This window comes from Delphinus delphis, chromosome 2 (assembly GCF_949987515.2).
Source record: "Delphinus delphis chromosome 2, mDelDel1.2, whole genome shotgun sequence".
NCBI classification, from domain to species: domain Eukaryota; kingdom Metazoa; phylum Chordata; class Mammalia; order Artiodactyla; family Delphinidae; genus Delphinus; species Delphinus delphis.
The window spans coordinates 3130193-3144629 of record NC_082684.1 but is presented as its reverse complement, the minus strand read 5'-3'; the positions used below and the strand labels follow the sequence as shown (position 1 = coordinate 3144629).

The following is a 14437-nucleotide window of genomic DNA, read 5'->3' as shown; positions in this document are numbered from 1 at the left end:
GTATGACTTCAGAGTATCCAAACTAGAATTTGCATAAGTACAAGGAAAAAATTGAGAAATTTACAGTTACCGTGGAGATTCCAACACACGTCTCAGTAACTGATAGAATAAGTAGGCCAAAAATTTTAAAAATTCTGTAAGCACAGATGTTTTGCATAGGATCAATACCCTTGGTCTGATGTATGTATAAATAACATTCCCTCCAAAACCTGCAACGTATACTTTATTTTCAGGCACATAGAAGAAATTTCTAAAAATTGACCAATACTAGGCCATAGTGCAATACGTTTCAAAGATTATAATAATACAGATTATAATCTCTGACCTCAGTGGAACTGAGCTATAGATCAGTAACAAAAAGATAATTATAAAATCCCTAAGAGCTTAAAAATAAAGGAATATTTTTAAAATATTCTAAGAAGATGACATAATGGAAGTTAGAACATGCTTTTAACTGGCTGAAAATGAACATACTATACATCAAAACTTGTAGAACGCAGCCAAATCTCTCTGTCCATGGAGAGAGATTTTATAGCTTTAGAAAGGTAGAAAAGCTGAAAATTAGTAGGCTAAGTATCACTCTAATTAAAAATTGGAAAAAGAATAGCCAAAAAAAACCCCAAAAAGCCCAAAGGAAGAAAATCAGAGCAGAATTCAGCAAATGGAAATTTTACAGTAGAAAAGAACAACAAAGCACCCAGATTGGTTCTTTGAATAGTCTAGTAAAAGTGACAAACGTCTGGTGAGATAAGGGAGAAAAAAAGAGGAGGCACAATCAATGAAAAGAAAGGAAAAAAGAGAAGCTACTTTGGATTCAGTAGACTATAAAAAATCATAAAACATTATTAGAAATAGCATCATGTCAGTCAATTTGGAAATTTAGATGAAATAAACAAATTTCTTGAAAAATGTAACTTTCTAAAAGTAGCTGCAGAAAAAATAGAAACCTTCACTAGTCCTATAACCATCAAAAAAATAGAATCAGTAATTAAAATTTTTTAGGCACAGATGGCTTCATTGTTAAATTCCACCAGACTTTCAAGGAAGAAATAATTCCAATCTTATCCAAATACTTCCTCAGAATAAACCAGGGAACACCTAATTTATTTTATGAGGTTATCATAACTTTGTTACTAAAACCCAATAGGGATAGTATAATTAGTGAAGTGTTTATAGCAGACAAGGACAAATAAATTACAGCTATTGATTTTTCATTCTCTTGCCAAAGAAACATTCAGAGTTAACATTTGGCAAGAACTGTAGTTCAAGTTTGGGTGATAAACTGTTTTGACTTACAAAATGTGATTGAAATAACATTGAGGCCGTGTGTGTGTGTGTGTGTGTGTTTGTGTGTGTGCGTGTGTGTATTATCGTGTGTTACCTTAATTGATCTCTGCGGCTTACTGAGTAGATTAAAACACATGTATCGGGCTTCCCTGGTGGCGCAGTGGTTGAGAGTCCGCCTGCCGGTGCAGGGGACACGGGTTCGTGCCCCGGTCTGGGAAGATCCCACATGCCGCGGAGCGGCTGGGCCCTGAGCCATGGCCGCTGAGCCTGCACGTGTGGAGCCTGTGCTCCGCAACGGGAGAGGCCACAACAGTGAGAGGCCTGCGTACCGCAAAACAAAACAAAACAACACATGTTTTTTAATGAGTGATGTCAGTGAGGGCTATTTCTGATGTCCCTGGACCTTAGCTGTTACAAGCAAAGGGGGATTTATTGATCACCTAATTGAAAAGCCTCAGGGCTGGCTGCAGTTGAGTCAGCTTCTTCCCCAGCATCTTCCTCCATTTTTGCTCTATTCTCAGAAAGCCTCTTCACTCCCATGTGCTCATGTTCAGATTCTTTGGGAAAGAATGGAAATCTCTTTAAGTCCCAGAGGAGGAAGAAAAGACTCGATTCATTTTGACTTGGGTTGTATGCTCACAGATGAAACAACTCTGGCCGGGAATAGGCTGCTCTTACTGGCCAGCCCCCCCCCCCTACCCTGACACCTGTCCCCTTGTGCCTGGGTGTTGGAACCAGTGTCTCTGGAAGCTGGTGGACTGAGAGTGGGGGGGGTTACACCTGGTGAGAAATGGGAGTGCAGTAACCATCGGAAAAGTGAACGAATGCTTGGTTGCAGAATTAAATCTCCATTGCAGCAATTGTCAGATGTCAAATTTCATGAGCAGTTGTCAAATTTCATGAGCTTTTCTCCTAAATAATTATAAAATTTTACATAATAAAGGATTCTTAGGACACCACTGCATAGCCATTCAGTTAGCAAGAATTAAAAATAGTGTGACAAATTTTGAAAACGTTGAGCAACAGAAACTCTCTCATACCTTCTTGTGGGAGTGTAAATTGTTACAACCGCCTGGGGAAGTAGTTTGTTTGGCCTTATGTAGCAGAGTTGAATATACACTTACCCAGTAATCTAGCAGTCACACTTGTAGGAATATACACTAGAGGAATATATGCCTATATGCTTAAGATAGCTGTGCCAGAAAGATCTCAGTAGTGCTAATATTTGCTCCAAAGCAGAAATTACCCAGGGGACAGGGGAATGGATAAGTAAATTGTGGTATATTGCATGATGGAATATTATACAGCAATGAAAACAAACAACAGAGCCAGCAACAACAATGGAGCAAAAACAAAGCAAGACAGAAGAAGACACACTGTATGATTGTGTTTATGTAAAATTCAGAAGCTGGCAAAAATAAACTGTCAGAGCTACGTGCCTAGGTGATAAATCTAAAGAAAAGCAACGAAATGGTAACCACAGTTAGGGTGGTTGTTACTTAGAGGCGGAGGAAAGGGTTTGGGATCAGAGAGAGGCACCCAACTTTTTTTTGGTTGCAACAGTATACCATTCCTTGGTCTGGTGGTAGTTGGACTAGTGTTTTCATAATAACCTTGTGAAACTGTACATACATGTTTCTTGTGCTTTTCTATGTGTAGATAATCCGAAGTTATCCAGACTTTGTAATTTATGTTCAACTCAAAAAATGCAGAAAATTCAAAGCACATGTTTATATAGATGGTTAAAAAAGTTTTCTCCTAAACTTCTTACTTTATAATTTTTTAGAAATTTCCATTTTTGAAATTCTGTTTTTAAAATTTTCCACATGTGAGTTAACCACGTATCTTACTTCCTAGGTAAGGGACTCCACTACATTATCTGAAGAAGGATAAGGCTGACGCTGCTTTGCTTTTTCTTTATTGAAATCTCTTCCCGCCTGATCAAGCTTAGACACATCTTCTTACAGCATATGACACACAGGTATGTCACTAGAAAATTTTAATTTGTGTGGATTTCCTTCTTCAGCTGTTACTTGTTTGCTTTGCATGACAGTGAAGTAATTAAATTAAAAAACATCCTGAACTTCCTCACTTTTGGCTTTAGCAGTTTCATTCTATAACAGGTGTATTGGACTGTCTTCTGCTTACACGGCACTGTATTTTGGTGTGCATCTGACTTTTTCTTTTTTTAAAACCAGCATTAAACTTTGCAAGTGATAGACATTACACCTGATGTCTTAGTAACGATAATGAGTTTGAAAACCAAGGTTAGCGGCATGCATCTCTGCCTGCCCTCTGAAAGCCCTGAGGCCCAGCCTTCCCTCGGAGGATGCCGCTGCAGTGAAGGTGCCAGTGGCTTGAGGCTGGAGGCCTGCCCAGCTGAGTATTGCATCTTTTGCTTGCTCCTTAACCGTCTTTCTCTAGGAGTTTGAAAGGAAACAAAATACCCTGTGTTTTAATCTCTAATTTGTGATTGAGTGGCATTTTATACTTGAAATTAAGAACTCTTTAATATGTTAGAACATAAAAATGAATATGAAACGGGTTTGAAATGTTTGCATGCAAAGTAAGATTTAATACCTAGCTATTTTTGATAAATTCATAAGTATCAAGAAAACTGGTATTTAAAATTTTATTCATAATCACAGTACCATTCAATTTCCCCCAGTAGTCTCGATTTTTTTTAGCTTGTTTGAAGCAGGGTCGAAACAATTGCATTTAGCTGATCTGTCTCTTAAGTCTCTGTTAATCAATTGACTGCTCCACCCTATCCCTTTTCTTCCTTGCATTTTTTTTTTTGGAAAATCCATGCTGGTTGTTCTGTAGTCGGGGGTGTCCCTGTTTTGACTTTTGCCATTTCCATTGAACACATTCTTCTATCCCGTTATTTCCTGGGAGGTGGTAGGTAGATCTAGAAGTTCGACTGGCTCAGCCTTTGAGCACGTGCACTCGGAGGTGGTGGTGTGTCCCCTCACCAGGAGGCACTTGGATTCACGGTCATTAGGGGTTGTAAATGATGATAAGTTTCATCCTTTACTCTACCCCTTTTTTTTTTGTTTTGTTTTTTTAATTTGGCTGCGTTGGGTCTTTGTTGCTGCGTGCGGGCTTTTTCTAGTTGCGGCAAGTGGGGGCTACTCTTCGTTGCAGTGCGCAGGCTCTAGGAGCTCGGGCTCAGTAGTTGCAGCATGTGGGCTCAGTAGTTGTGGCACGCGGGCCCTAGAGCGCACGGGCTTCAGTAGTTGTGACTCACGGGCTCTAGAGCGCAGGCTCAGTAGATGTGGCGCATGGGCTTAGTTGCTCTGCGGCATGTGGGATCTTCCCAGACCAGGGCTTGAACCTGTGTCCCCTGCATTGGCAAGCGGATTCTTAACCACTGTGCCACCAGGGAATTCCCTGCCTTGATTCACTGAAATACTAACTGTTTGGTTAACCTAAGGGACAGTTCAAATAGGAAAGGTAGGACAAATGCCTGATTCTTTCTCTTTATGGGTTCTCAAAATAATGAGATGGTCTCATAGCCGCTCCAAAAGTGACCAGGGATTAAGTATCAGTGTAAACTCCTGAATTTAAATGTATGTGGTGTGTTTAATCCATTGCAGTTATTACTCTCACGGATGCTAGGATTGTGCCACTTTTGCCAGTGGAGCCTCTTTAAGTTGACTTCTTGTCCTTTGACGTGACCCGTAGCCTTCCTTTCCTTGGTCTCTGAAATGGTAAGATGTTTCGGATTTGTTTTGTACTTTTTCACCCCAGACCTGGAATTGGCTATTTCTCTAAGCAGCTCTGGTTCCCTCTTGTAGAAAACGGTACCTTGAGACCACAGACTGGGCACTAGGGATACTCGTTGCTATAAGGCTGGTTATTGTCCTGGGCCTTTTTGGTGGACAGCCAGGAAATACACTTTTTGATCATGAGTTGATACTGATATTTTTGTTTCAAATTCAGGATTATATGGTTTTTACTTCTTTGATTCTGTATTGATGTGTCTTTTCTCTTATGCTGAAAATCTTGGTTCCTAACAACATTCACATCATTACTTACTTGTTTTAACCTATAAAATAAACGTGATAGTTTTAAAATAATAACACCAACATATTACCAACCAGTGTACGATTATTGAAAACTGTCTGAGATTTTCTGCAGTTCTTTCTGTCCTCAGGGTGGGTCCCTAGGGATGTTCTGCCGAATTGTTAAGTTTTAGTGTCACCTGAGCCAGTTCCTCAGTGCGCCACCAACTTGCTACACAGTTAGATTCATTTATTTTATTTTTATTTTAAGGAATAGCTTCTTTTTAAATCTTGCGTTAGACGTTTATAAAAAATATTTTCATGGTTACAAGTCAAAATAAAGTATTTTCAGAAATCTAGCTTTCATTCCTGATCTTTGTACCCTGTTTCTTCCCTCCTCCACAGTTAAATTTTTTTTTTGTTTTTAGTTTGTCTATTTGTAATATAAGTATGTGTGTGTGTGTGTGTGTGTGTGTGTGTGTGTGTGTGTATACCTACAGCCCTCTTTCTTAGAAAATGGTAGTATACAGTACAAGCTCTTCTCCATCTTTTAAAAAAAATTTTTATTTATTTATTTAGGCTGTGCCAGGTCTTAGTTGCGGCACGTGGGATCTTTAGTTGCAGCATGCGGACTTCTTAGTTGTGGTATGCAAACTCTTAGTTGCGCTATGCATGCGGGATCTAGTTCCTGACCAGGGGTTGAACCGAGGGCCCCTGCATTGGGAGTGCGAAGTCTTACCCACTGGACCACCAGGGAAGTCCCTCTCCACCTTTTTTTTTTTTTTTTTTTAATTTAACAACATATCATGAGCTCACAGCATAGCAGTAAATAGAGATTCTCCTCATCCTTTTTACAGCTGTATAGTATTCCATCATGTTGGCTGTACTATAGGAAAAAATTAACTTTAAAAAATATGTTGGCATTAATCAGTATATGTTTCTCCTGCATATAAATGTCATCAGTTTTGCTTTTTATCCAATTTCAGATTTCTCAGTAATTTTGGGACCTTCCTTGCAAGTGCATCACTTGTCTTGGCCTGGTTTTCCTTATGTGTAAAATGAGAGACTTGGACTAGAAGCTCAAGATGGACTATTTTAGCTGGCAGAGACTGCAGATGAGTAAAATGAACCTGAGAGCATCTCACTAGCGACAGAATGACCACCCCGTAACCAAGGCCACGGTGGCGATGGGGAATTAGGTTGGAGGCCATGGAATCGACAGGTCTTGATGAATGGTTGAGTGTCAGAATCAGGGAGGTGGGGACAGTTCTGCCTTAGGCAGCTGACCAGGTAATGGTGTCACTCCCTGAGATGGGAGCAGGTTGTTTCTGAGTAGGTAGAGAGGTGAGTTGGACAGGAATGGGAAGCACTGAAGATGACAAATTCCATCTGGGCTGTGTTGACCATGAGGCGCCTGTGCAGTGCGACAAAGTTAGAGGGGTCGTCTCAAAGCTCAGTGAGTGTGGGGATCAGAGCCAGAGGCTCATCTGTGCAGGTCTGATTGCCCAGCAGGAGAAAGAAGGGGATCTAGATCAGCACCTGAACAGCTCCTGCCTTTCAACCACAGGTAGGAATGGGAGAGTCTGCGAAAGAGATGGAGAAGGAGCACAGAGCCAAGAGCCACTGATTTTTTAATTCCCGTGTTGTATTCTAAAAGTGGTTTAAATATTGTAATCCACTCCTAAATGTGGCCATGTTTTATGCTTTTCACTCGTATTTCCCAGTAAAGTCAATGCTCCAGGAAAATGAACCTTATCACACAACCTGCAGCCCAGGAGCCTCCAGGCCGGGCGTGGCCTCAGGGCAGCATCCACTTGGAAAGGTGCGGGACCCTTCTTAGTTGCTTGTCAGGTGGACGGAGCCCTCAGCTCTTCTCCTGCCTTCCTGTCCAGATGGCAGGACTCTGGCCCTTGGCCAGGAGAGGCACAGCCTTTTTGCACATAGTCAGAGTTGAATGAATGATGTTTTGAAAATCCTAAGTCATTTGAACCAAGCGCTGTTGGCAGTGTTGGGCCTCAAATAGCTATTGTTTTCCTAAAGGAAAGACCAAGTTTTATACTGTGGTTTTAATCAGCTTCTTTTCCAGCTGCATGCCTGTGTCCGTCTGTCTCTCTCCCTCTCTCTGTCTCCGATATGGGGCTTTTCATCTGTGATTATGAGATGCCTATTTGTTTGGATAAGCATCTAGTCTCCCCTTGTCTTTGCTTTCCCAGCGAGTTAGCCACGCGCTCACTCCCTCGGCAGAGTGTTTGGCATCAGGTATCACGAGAAGAGCTAGTGTGCTGAAATGTTTGCAGAAATATGGACTGCCAGAACACTTTTTTTATCAGCAGGGCACACCTGTCTGTCTGTCGTTTTCTCCCTTCTCCCTTTATTGGCATCGCTTGGATGATGTTTTTAATTTCCCTCCTGGGCTTGATGTTGAGCTTGTTCTTCTGCATCTTTGTTGTGTTTAGTACTTTCTTGCTGGCAGGAGCCATTTTCTTTGTTTATCTGATGCTTCCCTTTTTTGGTTTTCCCCGGGCTTTCCAGTTCTTGGAACACCCTTTTGTCAGCAGATGTACATTTGTTTCCAGTTTCTAATCTCCAAGTAAAATGTAGCTCAACTTAAATCACAAAAGTAGGGAACGTAAAATAAATCATTAGGGTAATGAAGGCATAGAGGAAAGTGAAAGGAATCTAGTCCAATTCTTTGCTGTATTTCCAAGTACAGATATGCCTCAACTGTGAGAGAAGGACTTCCTGAGTAGCTGGCTAGAAACTAGAATTTTATGAAACGAATTTCTCAAATAGAGACTTTTTTCATTTGGGTAAAAATGTGGCCTCAAAATACAGTAAATCCATACCTAAACATGTAGCAAACAGTAAATAATATAATAATAGAGTAATTACTCTACTGGAATCCTTGGTCGCATACTTTCCCTTCACTGTAGCTTCCTTTGCACTCTCTTTGCCTAGTGTATCTGTTGTTACTCTTCAGCAGAACATTTTTTTTTATGTGTGTGGAAGCAGACATCCTCTTTCCAAACCTGATGCTAGAATGAGGGTGGGAAAGTGAGGTATTGGCAGTGGCCCAGGGTGCTAACCAGAGGCATGTGTGTCCAGTCTGTGGGTGCTGTAACCTCTGAGCTGCTTCTGCAGTCAGGCTGTTAAACATTTAGTCTGTTGTAGGTCCCTAAAAGTTGCCCCCTCCACCATCTCCTTAAGGCATTTGACTGAGTTCACATAGTTTTTCTTCATCAACACAATCATTATTATAAATATTATAGAATTTCATTAACCTATAATTGTTACATGTAAACTTTAGGATTAAGGTAGAATTTAACTATTTTTATACCCACATATAAATAAGTGAAATAAAGGTATTTATATTTTAATCAAGCAATCTAGTCAAAGGTTTCCACAGTCCCCCATTTTGGAAGCTTCCAAAGATGTGACTTTGCTTATTTACCGCCCCTTCTGGCAATCGGCCTCCGTGTGGGGCACACGTGTGATTCCTGGCCCACCTCCAGGTTGGTGTGAATGACCAGATGCAGTTGTAGATTAGAAATAACCATCACAGGTATTTTAGGAAAAATTAGCATTTTAATTTTATATGTTTGTTTTAGAGAATTATAATAAGAACCAAGGAACTTTTTTTTTTTTAACAGTGGTTTTTAGTTTGGGGGTCTTTGAACATGGTATTAGCTCTTGTCACTGCACGTATAGCAGATATTGTTGTTCCGGCCAAGGATCGAGAGGTGGCTGACTCCAGTGGACACTCATTTACCGTCTACACTGGCATTCAGTGGGGTCCATGTTTGGTGTTTGCAGTTTTCCTTTGGCCACTAATTAGCTTTTCATTGCCTTCTAATAGTTTTACTCCTTTCCACTTCTATTTTTCTATTAAAATACGTGCGATGATGTCAAATTCTTTGGATCTAAATATGAGCAGAATTATATGACATCACGTTTAAATGTGCTCGCCATGTTTTTATGTTGTTACTGCTATTATTATTTTTTGGCTGGGGTTAGTGAGGAGTGGTTATCAGGCTCTGTGATGAAGAAAGAGATTGGAGTGTCTAAGCTCCTTAGACATTTTATTTTTCATTAAAAATTTTTTACAATTTTTTATTATGAAAAAATTCACTATTTAAACCATTCAAAATGTACAGTTCAGCGGTTTTTATTTAGTGTATATTCACAGTGCTATACAGCCGTCACCACTGGCTAATCCTAGAACATTTTCATCGCCCCAAACGAAACTCCACACAGTCACTCTGTATGATCCTCCCCTCGCCCCAGCCTCTGACAACCACTTATTTACTTCTCGTCTCTGTGGATTTGCTTGTTCTGGACATTTCACGCATATGGACTTACATGATGTGTGGCCTTTTGTTTCTGACTTTTGTTACTTAGCATAACAGTTTTCAAGGTTCATTCATGTTGTAACATGTATCAGGACTTCATTTTTTTATGGCTAAATAATAGTACAATGTATAGATACTTATAAATTTTGTTTATCCAGCTATCTCTTGATGGACATTTGGAATGTTAATATTTTTTGTCTATTACGAATATTGCTGCTATGAACATTCATGTACAAGTCTTCGTGTAAACATATGTTTTCACTTCTCTTGGGTTTATACGCAAGAGGAGAATTGCTGGGTCATGTGGTAACTCTGTGTTTAGCTTTCTGAGGAACTGCCAAAGTGTTTTCTGTGGATGATGAACCATTTTATGTTCAGAAATGTTTGAGGGTTCCAATTTCTTCATATCCTCACCAGCATGTAATTTTCCATTTTTTTAAATCACAGCCATCCTGATAGCTGTGAAGTAGTATCTCATGATGGTCAGTTTTTTTAATAATTTTTAAATTGACATAAAATTGACAGAACATAAAATTAACCATTTTAAAGATTTTTTGATGTGGACCATTTGTAAAAAGTCTTTATTGAATTTGTTACAGTATTACTTCTGTTTTACGTTCTGGTTTTTTGGCCATGAGTGATGTGGGGTCTTAGCTCCCCGACCAGGGGGATCGAACCCTCACCCCCTGCATTGGAAGGCAAAGTCTTAACCACTGGACCGCCAGGGAAGTCCCAAATTAACCATTTCAGAGTGAACAATTCAGTGGCATATAGTACATTCACAGTGTTGTATAATCACAACCTCTCTATGGTCCCAAACGTTCTCATTCCTCGAAAGGAAACCCCTTCCCCATTGAGCAGGCAGTCCTCATTGTCCTTCTCCTTATCCCCTGGACAGCCGCCAAGCTGCTTTCTGTCTCTGTGGATTTACCTATTCTGTATATTGCAGATAAATGCAGTCATACAGTATGTGTCCTTTTGTTTCTGACATCTTTCACTTAGCATAATGTTTTCCACGTTCATCCATGTTAGAGCCTCTATCATCACGTCATTTCTTTTTATGGTGAGTAATATTTATCTCATGTTTTGTTTACCCATTCATCTGTTGATGGACATTTGGGTTGTTTCTGTCTTTTGAGTACTGTGAATGGTACTACTGTAACCATGTGTGTGGGTATGGTTTGAGTACCTGTTTTCAGTTCTTTTGGGTATATACCTAAGAGTGGAATTGCTGGGTCATGGTAATTTCATGTTTAACTTTTTGAAGAACTGCGAAAATGTTTTCCACAAAAACTGAACCATTTTGTTTCCACCAGCAATATATAAGGTTCCAGTTTCTCCACATCCTCACCAATTCTTGTTATTTTACCTTTTTTAAAAAAAATTATACCCATCCTGGTGGGTTTGAAGTGGTAACTCACCGTGGTTTTGATTTGTATTTCCCGAGTGACGGATGACGTTAAACATCTTTTCGTGTGCTTATTGGCTATTTCTGTGTTTTCCTTGGAGAAATGTTTATTCACATCATTTGCCCATTTTTTAATTGTTGTTGAGCTGTCAGAGTTCTTTGTGTATTTCTGGCCACTAGACCCCTATCAGATATGTAATTTGCAGAGATTTTCTCCCATTTTTTTGGTTGTCTTTTCTCATTCTTAAAAATTTTTTTTTAATTTGTTTTATTTATTTATTTATTTTTGGCTACATTGGGTCTTCGTTGCTGCGCATGGGCTTTCTCCAGTTGCAGTGAGCGGGGGCTACTCTTCATTTTGGTGCGCGGGCTTCTCATTGTCGTGGCTTCTCTTCTTGTGGAGCACGGGCTCTAGGCACGCGGGCTTCAGTAGCTGAGGCTCGTGGTTTCGGTAGTTGTGGCTCATGGTCTCTAGAGCGCAGGCTCAGTGGTTGTGGTGCTCGGGCTTAGCTGCTCCATGGCAGTGGGGTCTTCCCAGACCAGGGATCGAACCCATGTCCCCTGCATTGGCAGACGGATTCTTAACTGCTGTGCCATGAGGGAAGCCCCTTTTCTCGTTCTTAATAGTGTCCTTTTATGTACAAAAGTTTTCAGATTTGGTGAGGCCACTTTTATCTTACTTTTTCTCTGTTGCTTGTGCTTTTGGTGTCATATCTAAAACTCCTTTGCCAAATTCAGCATCATTAAAATTTACCCCTATGCTTTCTTCTAAGAGTTTTATGGTGTTAGCTCTTACATTTTAGTTGTTCATCCATTTTGAGTTAGTTTGTGTGTATGGAGTGAGATAGGGTCCAAGTTCATTCTTCTGCCCGGTTACCCAGTTGTTTCAAAGACTATTTTTTTCCAACTAAATGGTCTTGACATCCTTGTCAGAAATCATTTGGGGGCTTCCCTGGTGGCGCAGGGGTTGAGAGTCCACCTGCCGGTGCAGGGGACACGGGTTCGAGCCCTGGTCTGGGAGGATCCCACGTGCCGCGGAGCGGCTGGGCCCGTGAGCCACAGCTGCTGGGCCTGTGCGTCTGGAGCCTGTGCCCCGCAGCGGGGGAGACCGCGACAGTGGGAGGCCCGCGCACCGCGATGAGGAGAGGCCCCCGCTTGCCGCAACTGGGGAGGGCCCTCGCACAGAAACGAAGACCCAACACAGCCAAAAATAAATAAATAAATTAATTTAAAAAAAAGAAATCATTTGGCCACAGATGTATGGGTTTACTTCTGGGCTCTCAGTTCTATTCCATTGGTCCACATGCCTGTCCTTATGCTAATATTACGCTGTTTTGATTACTGTCATTTTGTAGGCAGTTTTGAAGCAGTAAGTTTGAGAAGTGTGAGTCGTTCAACTTTCTTTTTCTTTTTCAATACGGTTTTGCTCTTTTGCAGTTCCTTGTGAATTTTAGGATCAGGTTTTTCATTTCTGTAAAAGGAAGGCCACTGGAATTTTAATAGGGATTGCACTGAATCTGTAGATGGCTTTGTGTACTATATTAGTTAGCGTTCTCCAGAGAAACAGAACCAATAAGGGTGTGTGTGTGTGTGTGTGTGTGTGTGTGTGTGTGTGTGTAGAGATATTTATTATAAGGAATTGGGTCTCACACAATTATGGAGACAGGCAAGTCCCAAGATATGCAGAGTAAGTTGGCAACTAGGAGACCCAGTGGCTTAGTTCCAGTCTGAGTCTGAAGGCCTGAAACCAGGTGAGACAAAGGCATAGTTCCTATCCAAAAGCCAGGCTCAAGATCCAGGAAGAGCTGACATCAGTTTGAGTTTGAAGGCAGGAAAAAAGCCAGTGTCTCAGTTTGAAGACAGGAAGAAAGAATCTTCCTTAATTGAGAGAGGGTCAGCCTTTTTGTTCTGTTCCTATTCAGGCCTTTGACTGAATAGGAGGCTCACCCACATTAGGGAGGGCAATCTGCTTTACTTAGTCTACTAATTTAAATGTTAATCTCATCCAACACTCTCACAGAAACATCCAGAATAATGTTTGACCAAATATCTAGGCACCCTGTGGCCCAGAGAAGTTGACATAAAAAATTAACCATCACAAGTAGTATTGCCGTCATAATAATATTATCTTCCAATCCGTGTACATAGATTTGTTTTGGAACAAACAAGTATCTTGCCATTTAATGGTGTGTTCTTTAATTTCTTTCAGCAGTTGTGAACACATATTTCCCCTTGTTGGTTAAATTTAGTCCTAGGTAATTTATTCGTTTGGATGCTATTGTATATGGAATTGCTTTTTAACTTTACTTTTCAGATTGTTTGTTCCTGTTGTATAGAAACACAAATGATGTTTCTTTGTTGGTCTTTGTACCCTGCAACTTTGATGAATTCACTTATTAGTTCTAGTTGCTTTTCTTGAGAATTCTTTGGGATTTTCTAAATATAGGATCATATCATCCATGAACAGAGATGGTTTTATTTCCTTCTTTCTAATTTGGATGACTTTATTTATTTTTCTTGCCTAATTGCTCTGGATAGAACTTTCAGAGTATAATATTAAATAGCAGTGGTGAAAGCATGCATCCTTCCCTTCTTCCTGATCTTAGTGCAAAAGCCTTCAGTCTTTCACCATTAAATGTGGTGGGTTTTTCATAGATATCCTTTATCATGTCAAGGAAGTTCCTTTTTATTCCTAGTTTTCTAAGGGTTTTTATAATGAAAGGGAGTTTGGTTTTGTCAAATGTTTTTTCTACGCCAATTGAGATGATCATGTAGTTTTTTCCCCTTGCTCTATTTCTGTGGAATATGACATTGATTGATTTTTCTTATATTAAACCACTCTTGCTTCCCTGGACAAATCTCACTTGGTTGTGGTGTATAATACATTTAATATGCTTTGGGGTTTAGTTTTCTAGTATTTTGTTGAGAGTCTCCTTCATTTTTTTTTTTTTTTTGTGGTACACTTGCCTCTCACTGTTGGGGCCTCTCCCGTTGCGGAGCACAGGCTCCGGACGCGCAGGCTCAGCGGCCATGGCTTACGGGCCCAGCTGCTCTGCGGCATGTGGGATCTTCCCGGACCGGGGCACGAACCCGTGTCCCCTGCATCGGCAGGCGGACTCTCAACCACTGCACCACCAGGGAAGCCCCTCTCCTTCATTTCTGAAACATAGTTTTGTTGGATAGAGGATCCTTAATTGATATTTTTTTCTTTCAGCCCTTCAAATATATCATCCCATTGTCTTCTGTCCTCCATGGTTTCTGATAAGGTATCAACTGTTAATCTTACTGAGGAAATTCTTTTATGTAAGGAGTCACTTCTCTTGCTGCTTTCAGAATTCTTTCTGTCTTCCATCCATTCAATTATAATGTGTATTAGTGTAGATCTC

General features: G+C 40.4%; 1 protein-coding gene across 4 annotated transcripts in view; it reads left to right on the top strand.

Annotated features, from left to right (window-relative positions):
- Positions 1–14437, top strand: part of TRAF3 (TNF receptor associated factor 3) — a 116374-nt gene that overhangs the window by 57573 nt on the left and 44364 nt on the right. For all 4 annotated transcript variants that reach the window (XM_060003886.1, XM_060003889.1, XM_060003888.1 and 1 more), the window contains one exon: positions 3145–3268. In XM_060003886.1, the coding sequence (XP_059859869.1) occupies positions 3258–3268 (11 nt within the window). In that variant the 5' untranslated portion in view covers positions 3145–3257. The remainder of the gene's footprint in view (positions 1–3144; positions 3269–14437) is intronic.